General features: G+C 43.5%; 1 protein-coding gene across 3 annotated transcripts in view; it reads left to right on the top strand.

Moving 5' to 3' along the window:
• The window catches only part of rnmt (RNA (guanine-7-) methyltransferase), a 37,818-nt gene that overhangs the window by 3,863 nt on the left and 19,669 nt on the right, over nt 1-14,286 (top strand). For all 3 annotated transcript variants that reach the window (XM_084192950.1, XM_084192952.1, XM_084192951.1), the window contains exons 4-7: nt 132-254; nt 11,157-11,272; nt 11,559-11,740; nt 14,118-14,282. In XM_084192950.1, coding sequence (XP_084049076.1) covers nt 132-254; nt 11,157-11,272; nt 11,559-11,740; nt 14,118-14,282 — 586 coding nt within the window. The remainder of the gene's footprint in view (nt 1-131; nt 255-11,156; nt 11,273-11,558; nt 11,741-14,117; nt 14,283-14,286) is intronic.

Below are 14,286 nucleotides of genomic sequence, written 5' to 3'. Positions count from 1 at the left end.
GGTCAGCAATGCTTTGCCTAATATTGTTTCACTGCTTTGCTGTGAATTCAATGCACTCCGTTAGCCTTTATTCTTTGTGCTCTAGATATCTTGTTCTATCTGTAAACTAGAGGTCCCTCCCGTCCTCCCAGGTGAGGTCCTGGACACGGTGCGTCAGAGCCGCAGAGAGCTGTCTGTTCTGGACCTGGGCTGTGGGAAAGGTGGAGACCTGCTCAAGTGGAGGAAAGGACACATCAGCCGGCTGGTCTGTGTAGGTAGGTACAGGACAATATGTTGCTCTTTTTTCTTCTGTCTGAGTAGCAGTCCACATGATCACAACAAGCTTGTTCCTAACCACATCTAGGATCTTTCTCAGTCTTCCCTCGATTGCTTTTGTCCTCTCCTCGCTGATGTTCTGAGCAGTAGGAAGAGAGAGGACATGAGAAACCTCTCCTCGCTGATGTTCTGAGCAGTAGGAAGAGAGAGGACATGAGAAACCTCTCCTCGCTGATGTTCTGAGCAGTAGGAAGAGAGAGGACATGAGAAACCTCTCCTCGCTGATGTTCTGAGCAGTAGGAAGAGAGAGGACATGAGAAACCTCTCCTCGCTGATGTTCTGAGCAGTAGGAAGAGAGAGGACATGAGAAACCTCTCCTCGCTGATGTTCTGAGCAGTAGGAAGAGAGAGAGGACATGAGAAACCTCTCCTCGCTGATGTTCTGAGCAGTAGGAAGAGAGAGGACATGAGAAACCTCTCCTCGCTGATGTTCTGAGCAGTAGGAAGAGAGAGAGGACATGAGAAACCTCTCCTCGCTGATGTTCTGAGCAGTAGGAAGAGAGAGAGGACATGAGAAACCTCTCCTCGCTGATGTTCTGAGCAGTAGGAAGAGAGAGGACATGAGAAACCTCCTCGCTGATGTTCTGAGCAGTAGGAAGAGAGAGGACATGAGAAACCTCTCCTCGCTGATGTTCTGAGCAGTAGGAAGAGAGAGAGGACATGAGAAACCTCTCCTCGCTGATGTTCTGAGCAGTAGGAAGAGAGAGGACATGAGAAACCTCCTCGCTGATGTTCTGAGCAGTAGGAAGAGAGAGGACATGAGAAACCTCCTCGCTGATGTTCTGAGCAGTAGGAAGAGAGAGGACATGAGAAACCTCTCCTCGCTGATGTTCTGAGCAGTAGGAAGAGAGGACATGAGAAACCTCTCCTCGCTGATGTTCTGAGCAGTAGGAAGAGAGAGGACATGAGAAACCTCCTCGCTGATGTTCTGAGCAGTAGGAAGAGAGAGGACATGAGAAACCTCCTCGCTGATGTTCTGAGCAGTAGGAAGAGAGAGAGGACATGAGAAACCTCTCCTCGCTGATGTTCTGAGCAGTAGGAAGAGAGGACATGAGAAACCTCTCCTCGCTGATGTTCTGAGCAGTAGGAAGAGAGGACATGAGAAACCTCTCCTCGCTGATGTTCTGAGCAGTAGGAAGAGAGAGAGGACATGAGAAACCTCTCCTCGCTGATGTTCTGAGCAGTAGGAAGAGAGAGAGGACATGAGAAACCTCTCCTCGCTGATGTTCTGAGCAGTAGGAAGAGAGAGGACATGAGAAACCTCTCCTCGCTGATGTTCTGAGCAGTAGGAAGAGAGAGGACATGAGAAACCTCTCCTCGCTGATGTTCTGAGCAGTAGGAAGAGAGAGGACATGAGAAACCTCTCCTCGCTGATGTTCTGAGCAGTAGGAAGAGAGAGAGGACATGAGAAACCTCTCCTCGCTGATGTTCTGAGCAGTAGGAAGAGAGAGGACATGAGAAACCTCTCCTCGCTGATGTTCTGAGCAGTAGGAAGAGAGAGAGGACATGAGAAACCTCTCCTCGCTGATGTTCTGAGCAGTAGGAAGAGAGAGGACATGAGAAACCTCTCCTCGCTGATGTTCTGAGCAGTAGGAAGAGAGAGAGGACATGAGAAACCTCTCCTCGCTGATGTTCTGAGCAGTAGGAAGAGAGAGAGGACATGAGAAACCTCTCCTCGCTGATGTTCTGAGCAGTAGGAAGAGAGAGGACATGAGAAACCTCTCCTCGCTGATGTTCTGAGCAGTAGGAAGAGAGAGGACATGAGAAACCTCTCCTCGCTGATGTTCTGAGCAGTAGGAAGAGAGAGGACATGAGAAACCTCTCCTCGCTGATGTTCTGAGCAGTAGGAAGAGAGGACATGAGAAACCTCTCCTCGCTGATGTTCTGAGCAGTAGGAAGAGAGGACATGAGAAACCTCTCCTCGCTGATGTTCTGAGCAGTAGGAAGAGAGAGAGGACATGAGAAACCTCTCCTCGCTGATGTTCTGAGCAGTAGGAAGAGAGAGGACATGAGAAACCTCTCCTCGCTGATGTTCTGAGCAGTAGGAAGAGAGGACATGAGAAACCTCTCCTCGCTGATGTTCTGAGCAGTAGGAAGAGAGGACATGAGAAACCTCTCCTCGCTGATGTTCTGAGCAGTAGGAAGAGAGGACATGAGAAACCTCTCCTCGCTGATGTTCTGAGCAGTAGGAAGAGAGAGAGGACATGAGAAACCTCTCCTCGCTGATGTTCTGAGCAGTAGGAAGAGAGAGGACATGAGAAACCTCTCCTCGCTGATGTTCTAAGCAGTAGGAAGAGAGAGGACATGAGAAACCTCTCCTCGCTGATGTTCTGAGCAGTAGGAAGAGAGAGGACATGAGAAACCTCTCCTCGCTGATGTTCTGAGCAGTAGGAAGAGAGAGAGGACATGAGAAACCTCTCCTCGCTGATGTTCTGAGCAGTAGGAAGAGAGAGAGGACATGAGAAATGGGGGAAGGCCTGTTGAAAAGAAGCCTTGAGGTGCAGTACAGTTTAGTTTTCATATGTTGTCTTGTGTTGACAGACATAGCAGCTGTGTTGTTTACCATGTTGTCAGACATAGCAGCTGTGTTGTTGTTTAAATGTTGTCAGACATAGCAGCTGTGTTGTTGTTTACATGTTGTCATGTTGACAGACATAGCAGCTGTGTTGTTGTTTACCATGTTGTCCTGTTGATAGACATAGCAGCTGTGTTGTTGTTTACATGTTGTCATGTTGACAGACATAGCAGCTGTGTTGTTGTTTACATGTTGTCATGTTGACAGACATAGCAGCTGTGTTGTTGTTTACCATGTTGTCCTGTTGATAGACATAGCAGCTGTGTTGTTGTTTACATGTTGTCATGTTGACAGACATAGCAGCTGTGTTGTTGTTTACATGTTGTCATGTTGACAGACATAGCAGCTGTGTTGTTGTTTACCATGTTGTCCTGTTGATAGACATAGCAGCTGTGTTGTTTACCATGTTGTCCTGTTGATAGACATAGCAGCTGTGTTGTTGTTTACCATGTTGACAGACATAGCAGCTATGTTGTTGTTTACCATGTTGTCCTGTTGACAGACATAGCAGCTGTGTTGTTGTTTAAATGTTGTCAGACATAGCAGCTGTGTTGTTGTTTAAATGTTGTCAGACATAGCAGCTGTGTTGTTGTTTATCATGTCCTGTTGATAGACATAGCAGCTGTGTTGTTGTTTACCATGTTGTCCTGTTGATAGACATAGCAGCTGTGTTGTTGTTTACCATGTTGTCCTGTTGATAGACATAGCAGCTGTGTTGTTGTTTACCATGTTGTCCTGTTGATAGACATAGCAGCTGTGTTGTTGTTTACCATGTTGTCAGACATAGCAGCTGTGTTGTTGTTTACCATGTTGTCCTGTTGATAGACATAGCAGCTGTGTTGTTGTTTACATGTTGTCAGACATAGATGTGTTGTTGTTTACATGTTGTCAGACATAGCAGCTGTGTTGTTGTTTACATGTTGTCAGACATAGCAGCTGTGTTGTTGTTTACCATGTTGTCAGACATAGCAGCTGTGTTGTTGTTTAAATGTTGTCAGACATAGCAGCTGTGTTGTTGTTTATCATGTTGTCCTGTTGATAGACATAGCAGCTGTGTTGTTTACCATGTTGTCCTGTTGATAGACATAGCAGCTGTGTTGTTGTTTACCATGTTGTCATGTTGATAGACATAGCAGCTGTGTTGTTGTTTACCATGTTGTCCTGTTGATAGACATAGAAGCTGTGTTGTTGTTTACCATGTTGTCCTGTTGATAGACATAGCAGCTGTGTTGTTGTTTACCATGTTGTCCTGTTGATAGACATAGCAGCTGTGTTGTTGTTTACCATGTTGTCCTGTTGATAGACATAACAGCTGTGTTGTTGTTTACCATGTTGTCCTGTTGACAGACATAGCAGCTGTGTTGTTGTTTACCATGTTGTCCTGTTGATAGACATAGCAGCTGTGTTGTTGTTTACCATGTTGTCAGACATAGCAGCTGTGTTGTTGTTTACCATGTTTTCATGTTGATAGACATAGCAGCTGTGTTGTTGTTTACCATGTTGTCAGACATAGCAGCTGTGTTGTTGTTTACATGTTGTCCTGTTGACATACATAGCAGCTGTGTTGTTGTTTACCATGTTGTCCTGTTGAAAGACATAGCAGCTGTGTTGTTGTTAACCATGTTGTCCTGTTGACATACATAGCAGCTGTGTTGTTGTTTACCATGTTGTCCTGTTGACATACATAGCAGCTGTGTTGTTGTTTACCATGTTGTCCTGTTGAAAGACATAGCAGCTGTGTTGTTGTTAACCATGTTGTCCTGTTGACATACATAGCAGCTGTGTTGTTGTTTACCATGTTGTCCTGTTGGTAGACATAGCAGCTGTGTTGTTGTTTACATGTTGTCAGACATAGCTGTGTTGTTGTTTACATGTTGTCAGACATAGCAGCTGTGTTGTTGTTTACATGTTGTCAGACATAGCAGCTGTGTTGTTGTTTACATGTTGTCAGACATAGCAGCTGTGTTGTTGTTTATCATGTTGTCCTGTTGATAGACATAGCTGTGTTTACCATGTTGTCCTGTTGATAGACATAGCAGCTGTGTTGTTGTTTACCATGTTGTCATGTTGATAGACATAGCAGCTGTGTTGTTGTTTACCATGTTGTCCTGTTGATAGACATAGAAGCTGTGTTGTTGTTTACCATGTTGTCCTGTTGATAGACATAGCAGCTGTGTTGTTGTTTACCATGTTGTCCTGTTGATAGACATAGCAGCTGTGTTGTTGTTTACCATGTTGTCCTGTTGATAGACATAACATCTGTGTTGTTGTTTACCATGTTGTCCTGTTGACAGACATAGCAGCTGTGGGGCTGCAGGTAGCTTAGTGGGTAAGAGCGTTGTGCCAGTAACCGAAAGGTCGCTGGTTCTAATCCCCGAGCCGACTAGGTGAAAAATCTGTCTGTGCCCTTGAGCAAGGCACTTAACCCTAATTGCTTCTGTAAGTCGCTCTGGATAAGAGTGTCTGCTAAATGACTAAAATGTAAAATGTAAATGTCTGTGTTGTTGTTTACCATGTTGTCCTGTTGATAGACATATCAGCTGTGTTGTTTACCATGTTGTCAGACATAGCAGCTGTGTTGTTGTTTACCATGTTTTCATGTTGATAGACATAGCAGCTGTGTTGTTTACCATGTTGTCAGACATAGCAGCTGTGTTGTTGTTTACATGTTGTCCTGTTGACATACATAGCAGCTGTGTTGTTGTTTACCATGTTGTCCTGTTGAAAGACATAGCAGCTGTGTTGTTGTTAACCATGTTGTCCTGTTGACATACATAGCAGCTGTGTTGTTGTTTACCATGTTGTCCTGTTGACATACATAGCAGCTGTGTTGTTGTTTACCATGTTGTCCTGTTGAAAGACATAGCAGCTGTGTTGTTGTTAACCATGTTGTCCTGTTGACATACATAGCAGCTGTGTTGTTGTTTACCATGTTGTCCTGTTGGTAGACATAGCAGCTGTGTTGTTGTTTACATGTTGTCAGACATAGCTGTGTTGTTGTTTACATGTTGTCAGACATAGCAGCTGTGTTGTTGTTTACATGTTGTCAGACATAGCAGCTGTGTTGTTGTTTACATGTTGTCAGACATAGCAGCTGTGTTGTTTACCATGTTGTCATGTTGATAGACATAGCAGCTGTGTTGTTTACCATGTTGTCCTGTTGATAGACATAGCAGCTGTGTTGTTGTTTACCATGTTGTCATGTTGATAGACATAGCAGCTGTGTTGTTGTTTACCATGTTGTCCTGTTGATAGACATAGAAGCTGTGTTGTTGTTTACCATGTTGTCCTGTTGATAGACATAGCAGCTGTGTTGTTGTTTACCATGTTGTCCTGTTGATAGACATAACAGCTGTGTTGTTGTTTACCATGTTGTCCTGTTGACAGACATAGCAGCTGTGTTGTTGTTTACCATGTTGTCCTGTTGATAGACATAGCAGCTGTGTTGTTGTTTACCATGTTGTCAGACATAGCAGCTGTGTTGTTGTTTACCATGTTTTCATGTTGATAGACATAGCAGCTGTGTTGTTGTTTACCATGTTGTCAGACATAGCAGCTGTTGTTGTTTACATGTTGTCCTGTTGACATACATAGCAGCTGTGTTGTTGTTTACCATGTTGTCCTGTTGAAAGACATAGCAGCTGTGTTGTTGTTAACCATGTTGTCCTGTTGACATACATAGCAGCTGTGTTGTTGTTTACCATGTTGTCCTGTTGACATACATAGCAGCTGTGTTGTTGTTTACCATGTTGTCCTGTTGAAAGACATAGCAGCTGTGTTGCTGTTAACCATGTTGTCCTGTTGACATACATAGCAGCTGTGTTGTTGTTTACCATGTTGTCCTGTTGGTAGACATAGCAGCTGTGTTGTTGTTTACCATGTTGTCCTGTTGATAGACATAGCAGCTGTGTTGTTGTTTACCATGTTGTCAGACATAGCAGCTGTGTTGTTGTTTACATGTTGTCATGTTGACAGACATAGCAGCTGTGTTGTTGTTTACCATGTTGTCCTGTTGATAGACATATCAGCTGTGTTGTTGTTTACCATGTTGACAGACATAGCAGCTATGTTGTTGTTTACCATGTTGTCCTGTTGATAGACATAGCAGCTGTGTTGTTGTTTAGCATGTTGTCCTGTTGACAGACATAGCAGCTGTGTTGTTGTTTACCATGTTGTCAGACATAGCAGCTGTGTTGTTTACCATGTTGGCATGTTGATAGACATAGCAGCTGTGTTGTTGTTTACCATGTTGGCATGTTGATAGACATAGCAGCTGTGTTGTTGTTTACCATGTTGTCATGTTGATAGACATAGCAGCTGTGTTGTTGTTTACCATGTTGTCCTGTTGATAGACATAGCAGCTGTGTTGTTGTTTACCATGTTGTCCTGTTGATAGACATAGCAGCTGTGTTGTTTACCATGTTGTCCTTTTGATAGACATAGCAGCTGTGTTGTTTACCATGTTGTCCTGTTGGTAGACATAGCAGCTGTGTTGTTGTTTACCATGTTGTCAGACATAGCAGCTGTGTTGTTTACCATGTTGTCCTGTTGATAGACATAGCAGATGTGTTGTTGTTTACCATGTTGTCCTGTTGATAGACATAGCAGCTGTGTTGTTATTTAGCATGTTGTCCTGTTGACAGACATAGCAGCTGTGTTGTTTACCATGTTGTCCTGTTGTCAGACATAGCAGCTGTGTTGTTGTTTACCATGTTGTCCTGTTGACAGACATAGCAGCTGTGTTGTTGTTTACCATGTTGTCCTGTTGTCAGACATAGCAGCTGTGTTGTTGTTTACCATGTTGTCCTGTTGATAGACATAGCAGCTGTGTTGTTGTTTACCGTGTTGTCCTGTTGATAGACATTGCAGCTGTGTTGTTGTTTACCATGTTGTCAGACATAGCAGCTGTGTTGTTGTTTACCATGTTGTCATGTTGACAGACATAGCAGCTGTGTTGTTGTTTACATGTTGTCAGACATAGCAGCTGTGTTGTCGTTTACCATGTTGTCAGACATAGCAGCTGTGTTGTTGTTTACCATGTTGTCATGTTGACAGACATAGCAGCTGTGTTGTTGTTTACCATGTTGTCCTGTTGATAGACATAGCAGCTGTGTTGTTGTTAACCATGTTGTCCTGTTGACATACATAGCAGCTGTGTTGTTGTTTACCATGTTGTCCTGTTGACATACATAGCAGCTGTGTTGTTGTTTACCATGTTGTCCCGTTGAAAGACATAGCAGCTGTGTTGTTGTTAACCATGTTGTCCTGTTGACATACATAGCAGCTGTGTTGTTGTTTACCATGTTGTCCTGTTGGTAGACATAGCAGCTGTGTTGTTGTTTACCATGTCCTGTTGAAAGACATAGCAGCTGTGTTGTTGTTTACCATGTTGTCCTGTTGATAGACATAGCAGCTGTGTTGTTGTTTACCATGTTGTCAGACATAGCAGCTGTGTTGTTGTTTACATGTTGTCATGTTGACAGACATAGCAGCTGTGTTGTTGTTTACCATGTTGTCCTGTTGATAGACATATCAGCTGTGTTGTTGTTTACCATGTTGACAGACATAGCAGCTATGTTGTTGTTTACCATGTTGTCCTGTTGATAGACATAGCAGCTGTGTTGTTGTTTAGCAAGTTGTCCTGTTGACAGACATAGCAGCTGTGTTGTTGTTTACCATGTTGTCAGACATAGCAGCTGTGTTGTTTACCATGTTGGCATGTTGATAGACATAGCAGCTGTGTTGTTGTTTACCATGTTGGCATGTTGATAGACATAGCAGCTGTGTTGTTGTTTACCATGTTGTCATGTTGATAGACAGCAGCTGTGTTGTTGTTTACCATGTTGTCCTGTTGATAGACATAGCAGCTGTGTTGTTGTTTACCATGTTGTCCTGTTGATAGACATAGCAGCTGTGTTGTTTACCATGTTGTCCTGTTGATAGACATAGCAGCTGTGTTGTTTACCATGTTGTCCTGTTGGTAGACATAGCAGCTGTGTTGTTGTTTACCATGTTGTCAGACATAGCAGCTGTGTTGTTGTTTACCATGTTGTCCTGTTGATAGACATAGCAGATGTGTTGTTGTTTACCATGTTGTCCTGTTGATAGACATAGCAGCTGTGTTGTTGTTTAGCATGTTGTCCTGTTGACAGACATAGCAGCTGTGTTGTTGTTTACCATGTTGTCCTGTTGTCAGACATAGCAGCTGTGTTGTTGTTTACCATGTTGTCCTGTTGACAGACATAGCAGCTGTGTTGTTGTTTACCATGTTGTCCTGTTGTCAGACATAGCAGCTGTGTTGTTGTTTACCGTGTTGTCCTGTTGATAGACATTGCAGCTGTGTTGTTGTTTACCATGTTGTCAGACATAGCAGCTGTGTTGTTGTTTACCATGTTGTCTTGTTGATAGACATAGCAGCTGTGTTGTTGTTTACATGTTGTCAGACATAGCAGCTGTGTTGTTGTTTACCATGTTGTCAGACATAGCAGCTGTGTTGTCGTTTACCATGTTGTCAGACATAGCAGCTGTGTTGTTGTTTACCATGTTGTCATGTTGACAGACATAGCAGCTGTGTTGTTGTTTACCATGTTGTCCTGTTGATAGACATAGCAGCTGTGTTGTTGTTTACCATGTTGTCAGACATAGAAGCTGTGTTGTTGTTTACCATGTTGTCATGTTGACAGACATAGCAGCTGTGTTGTTGTTTACCATGTTGTCCTGTTGATAGACATAGCAGCTGTGTTGTTGTTTACCATGTTGTCCTGTTGACAGACATAGCAGCTGTGTTGTTGTTTACCATGTTGTCCTGTTGATAGACATAACAGCTGTGTTGTTGTTTACCATGTTGTCCTGTTGATAGACATAGCAGCTGTGTTGTTGTTTACCATGTTGTCCTGTTGACATACATAGCAGCTGTGTTGTTGTTTACCATGTTGACAGACATAGCAGCTGTGTTGTTGTTTACCATGTTGTCCTGTTGTCAGACATAGCAGCTGTGTTGTTGTTTACCATGTTGTCCTGTTGATAGACATAGCAGCTGTGTTGTTGTTTACCATGTTGTCCTGTTGATAGACATAGCAGCTGTGTTGTTGTTTACCATGTTGTCCTGTTGATAGACATAGCAGCTGTGTTGTTGTTTACATGTTGTCAAACAGCAGCTGTGTTGTTGTTTACCATGTTGTCAGACATGGCAGCTGTGTTGTTGTTTACCATGTTGTCCTGTTGTCAGACATAGCAGCTGTGTTGTTGTTTACCCTGTTGTCCTGTTGTCAGACATAGCAGCTGTGTTGTTGTTTACATGTTGTCAGACATAGCAGCTGTGTTGTTGTTTACCATGTTTCCTGTTGTCAGACATAGCAGCTGTGTTGTTGTTTACCCTGTTGTCCTGTTGTCAGACATAGCAGCTGTGTTGTTGTTTACCATGTTGTCCTGTTGATAGACATAGCAGCTGTTGTTGTTTACCATGTTGACAGACATAGCAGCTGTGTTGTTGTTTACCATGTTGTCCTGTTGTCAGACATAGCAGCTGTGTTGTTGTTTACCCTGTTGTCCTGTTGTCAGACATAGCAGCTGTGTTGTTGTTTACATGTTGTCAGACATAGCAGCTGTGTTGTTGTTTACATGTTGTCAGACATAGCAGCTGTGTTGTTGTTTACCATGTTGTCAGACATAACAGCTGTGTTGTTGTCATGTTGACAGACATAGCAGCTGTGTTGTTGTTTACCATGTTGTCTTGTGTTGACAGACATAGCAGCTGTGTTGTTGTTTACCATGTTGTCTTGTGTTGACAGACATAGCAGCTGTGTTGTTGTTTACCATGTTGTCAGACATAGCAGCTGTGTTGTTGTTTACCATGTTGACAGACATAGCAGCTGTGTTGTTGTTTACCATGTTGTCTTGTGTTGTCAGACATAGCAGCTGTGTTGTTGTTTACCATGTTGTCAGACATAGCAGCTGTGTTGTTGTCCTGTTGATAGACATAGCAGCTGTGTTGTTGTTTACCATGTTGTCCTGTTGATAGACATAGCAGCTGTGTTGTTGTTTACCATGTTGTCCTGTTGATAGACATAGCAGCTGTGTTGTTGTTTACCATGTTGTCTTGTGTTGACAGACATAGCAGCTGTGTTGTTGTTTACCATGTTGTCAGACATAGCAGCTGTGTTGTTGTCCTGTTGATAGACATAGCAGCTGTGTTGTTGTTTACCATGTTGTCTTGTGTTGACAGACATAGCAGCTGTGTTGTTTACCATGTTGTCTTGTGTTGACAGACATAGCAGCAGTATCGGTGGATCAGTGCCAGGTTCGTTATGAGGATATGAGGAAGAGGGGTCATCCTAACGAACGTATCTTCTCTGCAGAGTTCATCACAGCTGACTGCACCAAGGTACACAGTCTCTACACATACAGCATGAAGACGCCCCCCCCCCCTCTGTCTCTACACATACAGCATGAAGACGCCCCCCCCCCCCTCTGTCTCTACACATACAGCATGAAGTGGTCATTTGTTTTGGTCTGTAAAAATTAGAACATCAGAATATCACAATGTTCTGTGTGCAGAAATAGAAATGTGTTACAGAGGCACCATGTCACATTACTTTCATTAACATTCTTCCAACCTCTCAATACCTTCAACGTAGCAGCTGTGATGTTGTGTTCCGCTCTGCCTTCAGGAGCTGCTGACAGACAAGCTGAAGGATCCAGAGATGCAGTTTGATGTGACCAGCTGTCAGTTTGTCTACCATTACTCCTTTGAGACACAGCAGCAGGCGGATCTGATGTTGAAGAACGCCTGTGAGCAGCTGAGACCAGGAGGATACTTCATAGGCACCACACCAGACGCATATGAACTGGTGTAAGTAGATACTTCATAGTCACCAGACTCATATGAACTGGTGTAAGTAGATACTTCATAGTCACCAGACATATGAACTGGTGTAAGTAGATACTTCATAGTCACCAGACATATGAACTGGTGTAAGTAGATACTTCATAGTCACCAGACATATGAACTGGTGTAAGTAGATACTTCATAGTCACCAGACATATGAACTGGTGTAAGTAGATACTTCATAGTCACCAGACATATGAACTGGTGTAAGTAGATACTTCATAGTCACCAGACGCATATGAACTGGTGTAAGTAGATACTTCATAGTCACCAGACATATGAACTGGTGTAAGTAGATACTTCATAGTCACCAGACATATGAACTGGTGTAAGTAGATACTTCATAGTCACCAGACATATGAACTGGTGTTAGTAGATACTTCATAGTCACCAGACATATGAACTGGTGTAAGTAGATACTTCATAGTCACCAGACATATGAACTGGTGTAAGTAGATACTTCATAGTCACCAGACATATGAACTGGTGTAAGTAGATACTTCATAGTCACCAGACATATGAACTGGTGTAAGTAGATACTTCATAGTCACCAGACATATGAACTGGTGTAAGTAGATACTTCATAGTCACCAGACATATGAACTGGTGTAAGTAGATACTTTATAGTCACCTCCAATCATCATCCAAGACAAATGGGTTTCCATCACATTTTCAACTCTACTAAACAATGTGCGTTATATAGCGAGTGTGCCAACAGTTTGTGCCAACATCTGGCGGATAGTGTGGGAAGGCTACCTACATGATATTATGGACCTGCTGGTCTGATGGTTACTGTCAGTGGCTTGATGACATGATATCTACCTGCTGGTCTGATGGTTACTGTCAGTGGCTTGATGACATGATATCTACATTTTACATTACATTTTAGTCATTTAGCAGACGCTCTTATCCAGAGCGACTTACAGGAGTAATTAGGGTTAAGTGCCTTGCTCAAGGGCACATCGACAGATTTTTCACCTAGTCGGCTCGGGGATTAGAACCAGCGACCTTTCGGTTACTGGCACAACGCTCTTAACCACTAAGCTACCTGCTGGTCTGATGGTTACTGTCAGTGGCTTGATGACATGATATCTACCTGATGGTTACTGTCAGTGGCTTGACGACATGATATCTACCTGCTGGTCTGATGGTTACTGTCAGTGGCTTGATGACATGATATCTACCTGCTGGTCTGATGGTTACTGTCAGTGGCTTGATGACATGATATCTACCTGCTGGTCTGATGGTTACTGTCAGTGGCTTGACGACATGATATCTACCTGATGGTTACTGTCAGTGGCTTGACGACATGATATCTACCTGCTGGTCTGATGGTTACTGTCAGTGGCTTGATGACATGATATCTACCTGCTGGTCTGATGGTTACTGTCAGTGGCTTGACGACATGATATCTACCTGCTGGTCTGATGGTTACTGTCAGTGGCTTGATGACATGATATCTACCTGCTGGTCTGATGGTTACTGTCAGTGGCTTGATGACATGATATCTACCTGCTGGTCTGATGGTTACTGTCAGTGGCTTGACGACATGATATCTACCTGCTGGTCTGATGGTTACTGTCAGTGGCTTGATGACATGATATCTACCTGCTGGTATGATGGCTACTGTCAGTGGCTTGATGACATGATATCTACCTGCTGGTCTGATGGTTACTGTCAGTGGCTTGATGACATGATATCTACCTGCTGGTCTGATGGTTACTGTCAGTGGCTTGACGACATGATATCTACCTGCTGGTCTGATGGTTACTGTCAGTGGCTTGATGACATGATATCTACCTGCTGGTCTGATGGTTACTGTCAGTGGCTTGATGACATGATATCTACCTGCTGGTCTGATGGTTACTGTCAGTGGCTTGATGACATGATATCTACCTGCTGGTCTGATGGTTACTGTCAGTGGCTTGACGACATGATATCTACCTGCTGGTCTGATGGTTACTGTCAGTGGCTTGACGACATGATATCTACCTGCTGGTCTGATGGTTACTGTCAGTGGCTTGATGACATGATATCTACCTGCTGGTCTGATGGTTACTGTCAGTGGCTTGACGACATGATATCTACCTGCTGGTCTGATGGTTACTGTCAGTGGCTTGATGACATGATATCTACCTGCTGGTCTGATGGCTACTGTCAGTGGCTTGACGACATGATATCTACCTGCTGGTCTGATGGCTACTGTCAGTGGCTTGATGACATGATATCTACCTGCTGGTCTGATGGTTACTGTCAGTGGCTTGATGACATGATATCTACCTGATGGTTACTGTCAGTGGCTTGACGACATGATATCTACCTGTGCTCTGTTCCTCTTCAGGAAGCGTGTGGAAGCCATAGACTCCAACTCCTTTGGTAACGAGGTGTTCAGCGTGACGTTTCAGAAGAAGGGCCATTACCCTCTGTTCGGCTGTCAGTATGACTTTAATCTGGAGGGGGTGGTCAATGTCCCAGAGTTCCTGGTTTATTTCCCCCTGTTTGAAGAGTAA

Source organism: Coregonus lavaretus (assembly GCF_964263955.1).
Source record: "Coregonus lavaretus genome assembly, contig: HAP1_SCAFFOLD_223, whole genome shotgun sequence".
Lineage (NCBI taxonomy): Eukaryota > Metazoa > Chordata > Actinopteri > Salmoniformes > Salmonidae > Coregonus > Coregonus lavaretus.
Note: the sequence above shows the minus strand (reverse complement) of the source record. Positions and strands in the feature narration are given on the sequence as shown.